Source organism: Gymnoscopelus braueri (genome assembly GCF_963280865.1).
Source record: "Gymnoscopelus braueri genome assembly, chromosome: 4".
Taxonomy (NCBI): domain Eukaryota; kingdom Metazoa; phylum Chordata; class Actinopteri; order Myctophiformes; family Myctophidae; genus Gymnoscopelus; species Gymnoscopelus braueri.
Genome location: NC_137605.1, coordinates 9,485,953 through 9,500,936, shown reverse-complemented (window position 1 = coordinate 9,500,936; position 14,984 = coordinate 9,485,953). Strand labels below are relative to the sequence as shown.

Genomic DNA, 14,984 nt, shown 5'->3' with positions numbered 1-14,984 from the left:
ACTGGTGTATTGCCTGAAGGAACTTCCTCTGGTGTTTGCGTACACGGGAGCGATCCAGCCTCTTCATCAGTTTAGTGTGTTTGTAGATCAACCATGTCTCTCTGAGGACGTTAGCAGCTGCGTTCTTTATCTGAAACACACACACACATACACGCGCACGCACGCGCACGCACACACACACACACACACACACACACACACACACACACACACACACACACACACACACACACACACACACACACACACACACACACACACACACACACACACACACACACGTTTGTGTTACTATCAAGTGGCAAGCATTCGCCGCTGGAAATTACTAAAAAGTGCTGCAGTTCTCATTGATGGCCCAACAGGTGTCACCATTTGCCCTTCTTTGATGGCATGCAGACTTTGCATGCCATTATTAAGACTTTGCATGCCATTATTACCCAATGGGTATTTGACTGGACTTTGCACTTGATTTTATTACCTTAGTAAAACATTGTCATAAATACCTATTGCTTTCAGTCGCTAGTTTAAAGTGTTCTTTCAATTACCATGATATGCGTTTTTGTAAATTATGGTCCCATAAATTTCAAAATTGATGATAAAGTAGCTTTGTCTGGCTATTCAAAAATAGCAGATCTACAAGCTCACAGCGCCTATGTCATGATAACATTACGTGATTATTGTACCGTCATTCCTTCAGTAAATGTTTGCACTGCACAACACTCTCGTGTCTGTGACTTATTGAATAGCTCAGTGGTTTTCAACCAGTGGTCCGGGGACCACCAGTGGTCCTTGAGGGAGTACCAGGGGTCCCCAGCAAAATTAGTTAACATAGCGTCACAATCATTTTTAACCACTTAGCTTTGGCTATTCAAAAATAGCAGATATACAAGCTCATCTTTGAATATTTATATTTTTTAAAGTGAAAATTAACTGATATCTTTGCTTCTGGGGGTCCCTGGCACAAAACATTTTCAAATGGGGGTCCGCGGCCAAATATATATCAATTTAGGGGTCCTTGGCATGACAAAGTTTGAGAAGCACTGCTTTAGCTAAACTGGCGCGGTATCAATTTGGTGGTCCTTGACATGAAAAGGATTGAGAATCTCTGCCCTTGTATGACGTCGTGCTGTACGAATACAGCATGACTTCACGTGGCTCTCCCCAGATGTGACCCCGCAGGGCTGATAATATGTCATTCCAGCAGGCAGGGGGGGCCGTGACAAACCAGCGGAGAAAGCTTGCTGGATATTGAATGAGAGTCTTCAAAGGGATGCTGAGCGGCTAAACAAAAGACAATTATCCCTCTGAGAGCATGAAGGAACCCAGCAGCTAGCGAGCATCAACTGCGTGCATGCACGTACGTACGCACACACGCACGCACCCTTGTGTTACACACACACAGAGCTTCACATTTTGAGCCAGAGGCGTTCTTGCTTCAAACGAAGCGCTGGAAGGTCGCTTACATAACCTCTCGTCTCAGTGGCAGACTCTGAGGCTGGTCCGCCATTGGCTGTCTGCAGTGTGATGGAGCCCTTCTCTTCGTCGACCCCTTTCATGAGACTTTGGGCCACAGAACCCCAGGCAGACAAAGGACGCAATCGTTCAGAAATAACGTTTGTTCATGAGCTGTCCAGCCGGCTCTCATAGACTCCAATGTTATTTCACCGAACTTCTGGTGTGAGTTTGCCACCCGTGAGCGTCATGGCGCATCCCCGGCGTCGTGTGAATTCACACGACCGGGAGGGTTTACCAGGCTATGTAGATCTGCTAATTGTTGGCTAATGTTCCCCCCCCCCATATTAGGCATGCTGGGGTTCAAGTGGTTAATACACTGGAAGCTGTCATTTCAGTGAATATATGTCATGAAAATATATTTGACCCATTGTACCCGTTATCAGAGTACTTAGTAGTACTGCCCTCCTCTGAGACACAGAGTGAGTGAGGAGTCAGAAATAGTGTCATGTTATAATGATCATTAGTGAGGAACAAGTACTGTATAGGTTGAAAATGGGTGAAATGCTCCTTTAAGGCCCAGACCCCTGGTACAGCGCACTACTATATATAGAGGAGAATATAATTAGAGGAAACACCTGCCACTCAATCAACCTGTTGACAGCTCCCATGAGACACCCCCCCCCCCCCCCCCCCCACACACATCTCCACGCACAGCTGAACCCAAATCACCCACCACTACCCAGTGGTGGACAGAGGGGGTCCATAATTCATAACCTCCCATTATTCCGAACGTTAGGTTAGAGTGAGGTTAGGGTTAGGGTTAGATATAATGGGGCCAGTCGGACCCCATTATAACAGGACCTTGGAATAAATGGCATGGGACAAAGTACTCAACCTCAGTACAAAGGGATTCTACTGTTGCGCCTCAGCCTTAAATGGCCAGTCCGGTGCGTCACAAGGGTAGGGACAATAGATGCATGAAGAGATGAACGCTGGAGCAACACGGACAATTTAAGCCTTTTATTTTTCAAGTGCAAGTAATAGTTGACTGACGTTTCGGTCTTTCGACCTTCCTCAGAGTCTCTGAGGAAGGTCGAAAGACCGAAACTCATCAAATATGACTCAGTCTCAAATGCTTCCGTCATACAGTCTGGAGCAACGGAAGCTCTGAAAATGATCAAGCGATAAAGCCGATGTGACGCCTCCTCCCCGCTTCCGTTTAGTCTTTACAGTCCCGCGGATTTGTCCTGATAGAATGTTTATTTATTTTTTTCAATGCATTGCTGTTCCCACCACTGCACGATGGGTTAACGAGAGTTAACATTGTTGAGTATTATTATGTGAGCTACCACTTATCATTGGTTCAGTGTCACAAACATGGTGCAACGTTTGGGCCAGTCGGCAAAGCCCATGGGTCTGGTGGGCCTATCAAGGAAGACGACGACCTTTGATCCCCCGCGTACAGGATATTAATCACCAGCGAAACCCCAGGCTAGGTTTACTGTGGAAATTCCCCGCAACAACCCCAGGCAATGCAGGGCAAGCTTATAATGACTGTGTGTGTGTGTGTGTGTGTGTGTGTGTGTGTGTGTGTGTGTGTGTGATCAGCATTACTGACGGTTCAGGTTATTGAAGAGTCCAGTGAATATGCACAGGCCCATTAGCAGATTGATGTGTGAAATGTAATTTATCATCTGATTAATTAGAGCAGCATGAATCTGATATGATGAATGATGACACCTTCAGTCTGCCTGCCTGTATGAATGTCTGGCTGGCTGACTGACTGACTGACTGACTGACTGTCTGACTGACTGACTGACTGACTGACTGACTGACTGGCTGGCTGGCTGGCTGACTGGCTGGCTGACTTGTTAGCTGGATGGTCTCTCATTAAGTTTTGAAGAGCAATCTCTCTCCCACTCAGTAGGACAGCTGAGAGACGGACAGTGTAGGAGAGACAGACAGTAGGACAGCTGAGAGACGGACAGTGTAGGAGAGACAGACAGTAGGACAGCTGAGAGACGGACAGTGTAGGAGACAGACAGTAGGACAGCTGAGAGACAGACAGTGTAGGAGAGATAGACAGTAGGACAGCTGAGAGACAGACAGTGTAGGAGAGACAGACAGTAGGACAGCTGAGAGACATACAGTGTAGGAGAGACATACAGTTGGAGAGACAGAGGGAGACAGTGTAGGAGAGACAGACGGTAGGACAGCTGAGAGACAGACAGTGTAGGAAAGACAGACAGTAGGACAGCTGAGAGGGAGACAGTGTAGGAGAGACAGACAGTAGGACAGCTGAGAGGGAGACAGTGTAGGAGAGACAGACAGTAGGACAGCTGAGAGGGAGACAGACACTAATGAAATAAATGTCCTGGCACTTCATTGGCAATTACCCTGAATGCACTCTGTACAGATAAGTTGATGTAAACACACCTGAGGGGGAAGTCTTAACAGTTTATTATTCCCTCCATTAAAAAGCACTCCTACATGTTAGCTGACGCTAATGGCTACATTATTTACTATCTCCTAATGTTTAAACGCTCTGTTACAACCAGCGAGGAGAGATGAAGAGAGTTTGAGAGATTTTTTTTCTTTCGTAAATTGGTATACAGGGTTGTATTGGCTGGATTGGGGGATGTATTTAATTAAGAATTCATTTAATTCAGAATTAAATACCTGCATTTTCTTTTGGGAAGTATAGACTGTCTCATACGTTTGATATTTATGTTTGATAATATCCCAATTTAACAATTTAATAAAAAAATGTTGGTTAGACACCCACCATGTTGGACAAAGACATGGAAAAGTGGTATCTTGACATATAGCTTTAATGACAGACTTTAATGTAACAGAACAAGCATGTCCGATTGTTGCACTTTTGAGTTGTCTCCCTTATTATTTCCCTGAGTCACGCTTAACTGTACAGAGTGCACATTTCCCTTATGTCCCTAAGTCGTGTTCAACTGAGAATGTACAGATGTGACCATAGACACCAGAAATGACCCCCCCCGGTGGAACTGAACTAAACGCGGGTGGGTAACATTTTATTGTGAAAATCAGCAATGTTTCTGCCCAAACAACGTTCACACAGCACGCCGGTGAATGCACATACACGCAGTACGCACATGGTAGTTGTTTACATTGTCAGATGATTTTAATTTGAAGGTTGTCTTTGTTTATTTAGTTCAACGTGTTTTTGTCAAAAGAATCATACTAGTCACACAAAAGCATCAAAAGTAGCAGATCTACAAGCAAAAGTAACAGTTTTGGACACCCGGTTTCCACCCGACAGAGACACGATATAAATACGACAGAAAAAACAAACAAACAAACAAAATAAAGTAGTGTGTGTATCTTCCTCCTTGCTCCTCTTCCTCTGCCAGAAATGTACCATAACTACATATTTGATATGAAGGTATTTTTAAAACATGGGCCTTTCAGCTGCATGAAAAATTGAACAGGGAGCGGAGAGAGAGAGAGAGAGACGATAGAGAGATGAGAGAGAGAGAGAGAGAGAGAGAGAGAGAGAGAGAGAGAGAGAGAGAGAGAGAGAGAGAGAGAGAGAGGGCGTGTGCAGGTGTACAGTATGTATATGAGTGTTTTTGCTTGATTGATTGATGTGTTTTTTTTATTGATTGGTTTGCTAATTTAACTTTCGGAATTGGAATGGAAGGAAGTAAATAATAATGGATGGGAAGAGAGAGAGACAGAGAGAGAGAGAGAGAGAGAGAGAGAGAGAGAGAGAGAGAGAGAGAGAGAGAGAACTCCAGGTTGGGTAAATGTGTGCAATCCAGAGTTTAAGAAACAAAGCGTCACAATAAATACTTTAGAACAAATATCGCCACACAAAAAACAGAATTCAAGTGTACATGGACTCAAGTGACAAAGTACCACGTGCAATGTATGTCCGTGACAAAGGCCACGCAGGTCAAAAGTTATTGTACCAATAAAAGTCACTTTGGCAGCACAAAACAAATGGTGTGCGATAAATCCAGTCTTTTTCTGGACTGTATGTCTTTTTTTATCCTGCACCCTTTGAAATTCACATGCCCAACACCCAACGCACACCAAAAAAAAAAGCTTAAGTGCAACGCATGGGTGACGTGCGTCATCTCGTGTTATCTTTGTTTAGCAGAGCAACGGCAGCAGGTAAAAAACTATTTCTGTATCGTCCTGTCCCCCCCCCCCACCCCACCTAGAGGCTCATTCTTACCCAACCAACAATTATTTCTCACCAAGGGGTTGAGTTGTGTGTGCTTGTCTGTGTGCGTGTGCGTTGAGTGCCATAAACGAGAATCTTCGTGTTTGCAATTTTTTTCCAAAAGGGGCGCTCTAACGCAACCTAGGAATCATCCTAGGTCCCTGTAAAATGGAATGGACGGATGTGACAAGCATAGATATATATATAAAGGCTAGATGGCTCAAGGGGGTGTCGCAAGCGTAGCTCAACCGCGGCCATCTTGCAACAGTCATTCATAACATTATGTCTATGGTGCATATACTTTGAAATAACCATAGCGTGCTCAATTTTCATCCGATTTTCAAACGGTTTGGTGTGTTGTAAACACCAAAGATGTAGTTATGATACTGCATACTTATAATTATAATCATGTTGTAGTTTTTTTATAACATTAAGTATGCAGTATCATAACTACATCTTTGGTGTTTGCAACACACCAAACCGTTTAAAAATCGGATGAAAATTGAGCACGCTATGGTTATTTCAAAGTACATGCACCATAGACATAATGTTATGAATGACCGTCGCAAGATGGCCGCCATGTGGCCACGTCGTACTCCATTGGCCAGCAGCGCGGGTGAGTCATCTAGCCTTTATATATATCTATGGTGACAAGGGCCCAAAAACGTCTCTTCCGTCCTCTCCAATGATAGGATGTGGAGAAAAACGGCCATATCTCCATATCTTTTTACAGTGGTGAAAACAAGCCATTTTCGACGTGCGATCACTCTGCAATGGCGGATCGCGTTAGAAATATTATTGTTCCAGTCGTTAGTCGGGACCCTCGACCATCGCACACACACCCTTTGTTTACATCCGGGTCCTTGTGGAGGCTTCTACAGCTCTAAAAACATCAGCGTAAACGGTAAGAACGGTGGCACTGGATGTACCCTGTATTAAAAAACCTCTGGCACTAAATGTATCTCCTAAAGAACAGGAGAGTTGCGTCACCTCTGTTCACTTCACCGGGCCAGTCTTCTACAGAGCCTTCTATTGGCGAATAGTGACAAAGCCCTGAACCGGAGGTTTACGGAATGCACTGGAGTCTGTGAGCGTTTGTAACTATTAAAGGTCCTTACACACCGGGGGCGATTTTTTCATGCGAATAATACGTTTTTTTTTTAAAAAACGTATAAAGTCAATGCAAGCTTCCACAGAGCGAAAAAGTGAAGAAGCGAAGCGAAAAAGCGTATTTTATTTATACGGAACGAGTCCGAATTTTGCGTATATATATATATTCGCATAATCGCCGGTGCGTAATGACCTTTAGAGTTTACATGAACCACGTGACCGGCGCTGTTTTCTGCCCCAGAGGTGATGCAACTCTCTAATACAAGGCTCTGACATTGTAGAGTCTCACCCCAATAGACCATATTCACACGGCGGCCATGTTTCTATGAAGTCAATGAAAGTAGCCACCCCGTGTGGCAGCACTTTCAATGTTAAATTCCAATATGGCCGCCGTGTGAATATGGTCTATACCACCGATCAGGTGAGTGTCTCCACAGGGCCAGCCCAGCGTAGTGACGGCAGCAGTGGTGTAAAAAGTACTCACATCTTTTACTTAAGTAAAAGTAACAATACCACAATATAAAAAGACTCTGTTACAAGTAAAAGGCCTGTGTTCAAAATGTTACTTGAGTAAAAGTACAAAAGTCTTGGCATCAAAATATACTTTAAAGTATCAAAAGTAAAAGTACTAAAATGTTTGAAAATAGCAGATCTACAAGCTCACGATGCGACGCGTTGTGAGCTTGTAAATCGGCTATTTTCAAACATAGCCTATGTATAAAATAGGGCTAAAGTGGTTAATGTATGTTTTAATAATGTAATAATAATTTATATCTGCAAGGTAACTAGTAACTAAAGTTTTCAAATAATTTTAGTGGAGTAAAAGTATAATATTTGCCTCTGAGATGTAGTGGAGTAGAAGTAAAAGTATTGGAAATTGGAAATACTCAAGTAAAGTACAAATACCTCAACATTTTACTTAGGTACAGTACTTAAGTAAATGTACTTAGTTACTTTCCCCCACTGGACGGCAGACACTTCAGCACTGCGGCCTATTGAGGGGAGGTATGTTCCAATTTTCATTTTCAATCAGCTTGATGTGAGGACACCTGTGCAGGCGTTGACTGACAGGCCGGAGACAGCTGCGCTGAGTTGGTTCTGATCAAATATTTGACTATATAAGCTCAACACTCATTCATAGCTGGCTCTCCTTTCTGGAGGAACACTCTCATTGGGAGATAAGGAGATTACACTTCACTGGTCCTCTGTCGCACATTTACTGTGTTAGTTTGCCTGACATTGTTGTTTCTGTCTCCTCTATCCATAAGTTTCCTAGGGCGTTGTGGGCATCACTTCCTGTCGATTTGATCCCTGATACCTGATCAAATCGACAGGAAGTGATGCCCACAACGCCCTAGTTAGGCAATATGGGAGGGCGACTGAATGCTACTTTATTCAGTTTTATTGTTTTGGGAATTCGCTCCGACCGGGAAGAAGTTTAAAAATGAAATGTTACACAGGCTGCTCCCCACCCTGATTCCCTTGTAACATTATCCCCCTGAATAAAGTTTCATTATTTGACCTTTACATGTGCCTCTGTGTCCGTTGGTGTGGCTAAAAGTTACACGGTTGACCTTTAAAACATGGAGATAGGACGTTTCTGTCCGACGGCAATGATATTTGCGTCCTTGTGCACCCGGCTGGCTCCCCTGGTAGAGTGCATACCATTACAGCTCAGTCCTTGTGCAGCCGACCAGGGTTCGAATCCAACCTGGGGGCTCTTTGCTGCATGTCCTTCCCCATATATTTCTCTCTCCTTGTTTCCTGTCTCTCTCTCACTGTAGCTATCCGAATAAAGCAGGAAAATGCTTCATTTTGTCCTGAGTAAAAGTATTAAACTAGTGGTTCTCAAACGTTTTTAAGTTCAAGGACCCCCATAACTCTGAGAGTGTACCCAAATGGACCCGGAAGGGTCCATTGATTAGAAATTCATAATTCAAAATATGCTCCTCATTGACTTACATGCTACGGTAAAACAGCAGGTAAAACAGGTAAAAGTCACTATTTTAGCACATAAACGAACACAAACAAAGCTGATTCAGACAATATAGAACATCACCAAACCCAGTACTGTTTATTTTTTTTATACAAATGTCAACTTCCTGCTGATTTTACTATTTGAAGATCCGGATCAGCGGATTCAGTCCGAGTTTTCTTTTTAATAAAAATAGCAAAATCAAGTTTTTTTATTAAAAAAAAAACAGCACTAGGTTTGGTGATGTTCTATATTGTCTGAATCAACTTTGCTTGTGTTTGTTTACGTGCTAAAAGAGTGACTTTGAGAGCTGTTTTACCGTACAATGTAGGGGAGAACCGGTTCGATTGTAACGCGTCTTGGTTGCAACATGCACGTTTTCTCTTGATTCGTCAATGCCATCAACGCCAATGCCATCACGTCAGTATGTGACCAGTGCTGTAATGAACGTGCCCAGGAAGTAAATAGTATTTTCATCCAGGCTAGAGAGAGTTATCGCAGAAAAACGGATTTATCTTAAAGTAAGTAAAACATGTCACCTTGAGTATCTTTGGTCAACAAATATTTCCTTTAATGTTGCTGAGCTAAAACCCACATGGTTGTCTGCATGTATCTGTTCTTCATCAGTTTACATCGTTTTAACACGCTATCCACGTTAGTTCTATTCTGTAAACAAAGCCAAAGCAGTGGAGCGCAGAGCGGGTCGATTGTAACACGCATCTTTTAGGTGTAATCAATGTATTTTCCCATGGAATTCACTCAAACTGCCATCCGGTAATATTTAATGAATTCCTTATGTATGATACATTATCTTATCACATCTTTGGTATGAAAATAATGTAAAACAGTTGCTTGGATTAAATATAATTGATTTAAGCTGAAAACGATTTGTTTAATGCTGTTTTTTAGCAGTGTTACATTAGCAACTCATGCTGTTACAATTAGTCTCATATGCGCTTAAAATGTAACATCAGAACAGCGTCCTCTTTAGGTTTAATAACTCACAACCTGTTTTATCAATCAACTTTAAGTGGTTAATGATAGCGGACATGTGTAGGTCCTTTGCTTGAAAATATTACATAATTATGTAGGTAAAAAGATCGCCGAATAAAATAGTGAAAAGTGAAAAACATTACAACCTTGGCTGTTCTCATATTTTTTATTATCAATTCCTAATCAATGGAGCAATCATTTTTTTATTTCTTGTCCATCTTTGGAGTTACATCATGGCAAGGTAACTACACAACCCAAACCTCTACCAAAGTGGTCTTGCCCTTTAACACTATTACAAAGTCAACCTACTATCACCTTATAGAATATAGGCTACCAATGATTAAATGACTTATGTCCCAGCAGGATTTGGAAAAGAAAACCTGTGCCTAGAATCTGTAACAAAAATAAAAAGTCTATCAGATGACTGCAGTTGATTCAGAACACTAATACCAAGAAAGTGGAGCAATCAATATCAGTCTACTTCTTAGATCTTTAAACTTTCTCCCTGTAAAATAATTGGTTTCAAAATGCTACTGTTGGTTTATAAAGCCTCGAATGGTTTAGGGCCAAAATAAATGTTGTCTCTGTTGGATGTAAACCTCATAATGCCCAGAACTGTTACTTTTTTGGTGATTGAAATGTACCTCAGTTTACTCAGTTTGGCCTTCTGCCCCTCAAACATGATATGACCTTTCGCCACAGTGGCCTTGATGGTTAATGGGGTTTAAGTGGTTAAAGTATAGTGAGTTCTATATTTCGATACAGCAAGGCATTGATATTGAAAAAGAAAATGGCCTTTGTACTTTTGAATATTTACTGCTTTGTCCACCACTGAAATTCATTCTCTTATGGTTTCTGTTTTATTCTAACTATTTTTAGATAATGTTCAAATGCCCTTTTACAATGTGTCTTAATGCTCTGTCTGAATGCCTTAATGTTTAGAGTGCCACTTCGAAGTGCCTACGCAAATAAATAAAGAAACAAACAAAACTTGCCTTTTTAGCGTATTATTTTATGTGGACATAAATAAATTGCTAAAGTGTGTGTGTGTGCGTGTGCGTGTGCGTGTGCGTGTGCGTGTGCGTGTGCGTGTGCGTGTGCGTGTGCGTGTGCGTGAGCGTGTGTGTGTGCGTGTGCATATGTGCGCTCGCGCACACGCGCGTGTGTGTGTGTGTGTACATGTGTGTGTACTCACTCTCTTGGTAAGTTGTGTGTCCATCATAAAGTTGTGTACGTGTTTCTCTGCCTTTGTGAGCTCCAACTTCCTGGCAACCACGGCAACCACCAGAGCTGTGCACCCCGCCCCCTACCGGTACAGAGAGAGAGAGAGAGAGAGAGAGAGAGAGAGAGAGAGATAGAAAAAAATAAACGTATTTCATCGATCTTTCAACAAGCTTTTCACAAAGATCAAAAAATCGTTAAACCCTTAAAACCCTGTAAGCATCTCAGAGTCATTTTTGATTTTTTGCGTTCAAGCTCACAGTACAAGCTCACAGTGCAACACTTTGTGCCGTGCTGCGAGCTTGTACATCTGCAAGTTTTTTTTATATTTTTGAAAAATCTTGATTGTGAGAACTACAGATTTAGAAGGCATTTGGTCACAGGTCTTAATGGGTTTAACCAAAAACCGTATTTTTTTTCAACAAGCTTTTCACAAATCAATCAAAATCAATCAATTATTCTGGCTTCCGCCGTCCTATTAAACATTATTTCTACATCGATGTCCACTGTCATCAATTGTCTTCTACTTCTACTGACACAATTAGCCATCTTTGCTTGTTGAAGATAAAATCCATAAAATGACACTAAACGTTTTTTTGACGATTGATTAAAAAAGCCCAAAACTGACTGACAGCAGCTTATTCTCTGTAATGAGAAACTGTCAGTCATCCAAGCTGGCTAAACTTACACCAAAACTGTCTGTCTGTCTGTCTGTCTGTCGTGTCTGTCTGTCTGTCTGTCTGTCTGTCTGTCTGTCTGTCTGTCTGTCTGTATGTCTTCTGTCTCTGTACAGACAGACAGACAGACAGACAGACAGACAGACAGACAGACAGACAGACAGAGAAGAAGGGAAGCAGACCCCATGGACATGTGATGGACATTTTTCATAAAGGTTCTATTTATGCCACAGACTTATTAATAAATGAGTGTTCCCAGAAAAAACATAGACCTAAGCCTATATGTATTGTATACTGTATACTGCCATTTTAAAACAATGAAAGTCATTCTGCATGATTAAATCAGTGTCCTACCTATTCTGAAGAATGTATTTATTAGTTTATCTATTTATTAAAAATAAAAAAAGAGAAAATCCACAATCATGGACAAGTCCGTTGATGACCCCTGAGGGGAGGTGAAAGTAAAAGAAGAGAGCTGAAGCATTGGCTCTCAAAGTCGGGTCCGGGGACCCCCAGGGGTCCTTGGGGACCAGGGGGTCCCCAGCAAAATCAGTCAATATAGCGTCACAATCATTTTGACCATAACCTTATTTTATACTTTGGCTATACTTTGGCTATAAGCTCATAGCACGGCACCGAGTGCCGCGCTATGAGCTTGTAGATCAGCTATTTTTTTTCTTCTAAATTTTTATCCCGCGATTTTGTAACCCTATTTTTTACACCCAGTGCCAATTGTCTATGTAATCCTGGGCACTACCTTCCCTCTGCCAACCTAGGGAGGCCAGGGCCGAGCTCATGCCTCCTTCAATGCATGAGAGCCAACTGACCTTCTTGTCACCCGACAGGGGAGAGTTTCCCTGGTTGGACGTAGCGCGTGGAAGGAACACGTTATTCCAACCAGTTCCCTTCCCCTCCATCAGGCGCCCCGGCTGGCCAGGGGGAGGCAGTATAGTGACCAGGATTACTGCATGTTTTTGTGAGGGTACCTACCCTAGGAGACACGGGGAGAACATGCAAACTCCACACAGAAAGGCAGCTTTGAAAAATCCCTGGCGCAAAAGATATTTTTGAGATGGGGGGTCCGCAGCCAAATACATATCATTTTGGGGGTCCTTAACATAAAAACGTTTCAGAACCACTGCTGTATAGACTTCCTCGTGTGAAATAAATGATTCCTTTCTCTTGTCCAACGAATGCACTTTAGTTTACGTGCATACACTAGGGAGAGCACAGTTCAATACAAACATTACATGAGATGGCAAATATGCATCAACATAACTGGATAGCACATACTGTACAGTACATTAAGGAAGCAGCACATATAGTATACATTAACATACAGTATACTTTAACATACTGCATTAAGTAGGAGCTAGGTCATGCACATTAACATAGCACAATGAGGTATAGCATATAGCGTCTCTCGCCGCAGGCTGAAAACCCACCTCTTCAGGAAACACTGCACTTCCTCTTTGCCTTGCCTACTTGTTGTCAATTAATTGTACGAGCTCTTGTCTTATCGGATTTTGTTTATTCGATACACTAATTGGTTTTAGCTCTGGCTCATTTGATTTTCCTATTTGTCTCATCCAATTAAGAAAGTAGGTAGCTGATATATTGCACTTTTACCTTATAGCGCTAGGTATACTCTTAGTTGCTTGTTTTAGAAGAGAATGCACTTTAACACATTGAGTGCCAAAAACGGTCCGGACCGTTTTTGAGAAGCTATGCGTTATGTGCCATAAACGGTCCGGTCCGTTTTTGGCCCATTTTTTTTTAAATATATTTTTCCCACGTGGGGCGCTCTAACGAAACTTTGGGATCATCCCAGGAGTCTCTAAGAAGGAGAGGCCGGATGTGGATCCGGTCGGCCGCTCCAAAGTTAACTCCTTGACTAAAAGCTTAATATCTCCTATTTCTTTTTAACGTGGTGGAAATGAGCCGTTTTCGATCGGCGATCACTCTGCAATGGAGGATCGCGTTAGAAATATTATTGTTCCAGGCGTTAGTCGGGACCCTCCGCCGTCTCGCACGCAGGCTTTGTTTACATGCGCGTCCTCGTCTGGGCTTCTACAGCACGCAACATATCAGCGTAAGTGGATGGAAGATATGCTGGCACTAGATGTACCCTATTTTAATAAACCTCTGGCACACGATGTGTTAAGACTTCTGGTGATTAGTAGTTTCGTTCCCTACCTACTGTACGTTGAATACACTTATTGTAAGTCGCTTTGGATTAAAGCGTCTGCTAAATGACTGTAATGTAATGTAATGTCTCTGTCATAAAAATGAGCGATAGCGGAGACTCCGCAAGTCCGCTGGTCATCATTATTGACAAAAACAAAACAATCTCCATGAATTCAAGGCTTCATAGAAATATTTTGGATGAACTACTCCTTTAACAGTTATTCCGATGTCTCGACATTTTCAATACTTTTACTGCAGTATACTCCACTACATCTCAGAGGCAAATATTGTACTTTTACTCCACTATAATAATTATAGTGGAGTATTTGAAAACTTTTGTCACAAGTTACTTTGTAGATTTTTGATAATTATTACAAAACATACATTTACCACTTCAGCCATTTGAAACTAGCAGATCTACAAGCTCACAATGCGTAGCGATGCGACGCATTGTGAGCTTGTAGATCCGCTATTTTCAAAAGATTTTTTTATACATTTTGAACTTCTGAAACATCAACACTTCTGCACAATGAGTACTTTTACTTTTGGCACTTTAAGTGCATTTTGATACCAATACTTTTGTACTTTTACTCAAGTACATTTCGAATTCCGGATTTTCACTTGTAACAGAGTACTTCTACAGATTTCTATGTCTTGCAGTATTGATAGCCTACTTTTACGTAAAGTAAAACAAGTGAGTGCTTTTACCATCTCTGCTAACCCTTTCCTCCATTGACCACGAGCGTGTCGTGCAGGGAATGATTATCATATGCCCTCTGAAAAAAACCTAGAACACACCACTGCTTAAAGGCAGTGGTTTTCGACAGGAAGAAGTACTAGTAAGATATTTGACTTAACCCATTAAGACCTGAGGCGATTCTTTAAAATGTTTTTTGAACAGTTTTTCTAGATTTTTCAAAAATAGCAGATCTACAAGCTCATAGCGCGGCACTCGGTGCCGCGCTATGAGCTTGTATATCTGCTATTTTTGAATAGCCAAAGAAATCTAAAGTGACACAGATGCGTTCCAGGTCTCAATGGGTTAAGTAAAAGTAGCAATACCACAATATAAAAATACTCTGTTACAAGTAAAAGGCCTGTGTTCAAAATGTTACTTGGGTAAAAGTACAGAAGTATTGTCATGAAAATATACTTAAAGTAC

General features: G+C 41.9%; 1 protein-coding gene across 1 annotated transcript in view; it reads right to left on the bottom strand.

The window, feature by feature from the left end:
- kcnn3 (potassium intermediate/small conductance calcium-activated channel, subfamily N, member 3) overlaps positions 1–14,984 on the bottom strand; it is a gene marked incomplete at both ends in the record, with an annotated part of 110,353 nt that overhangs the window by 9,882 nt on the left and 85,487 nt on the right. The window contains 2 exons of the mRNA XM_080425725.1: positions 3–130; positions 10,933–11,043. Coding sequence (XP_080281851.1) covers positions 3–130; positions 10,933–11,043 — 239 coding nt within the window. The remainder of the gene's footprint in view (positions 1–2; positions 131–10,932; positions 11,044–14,984) is intronic.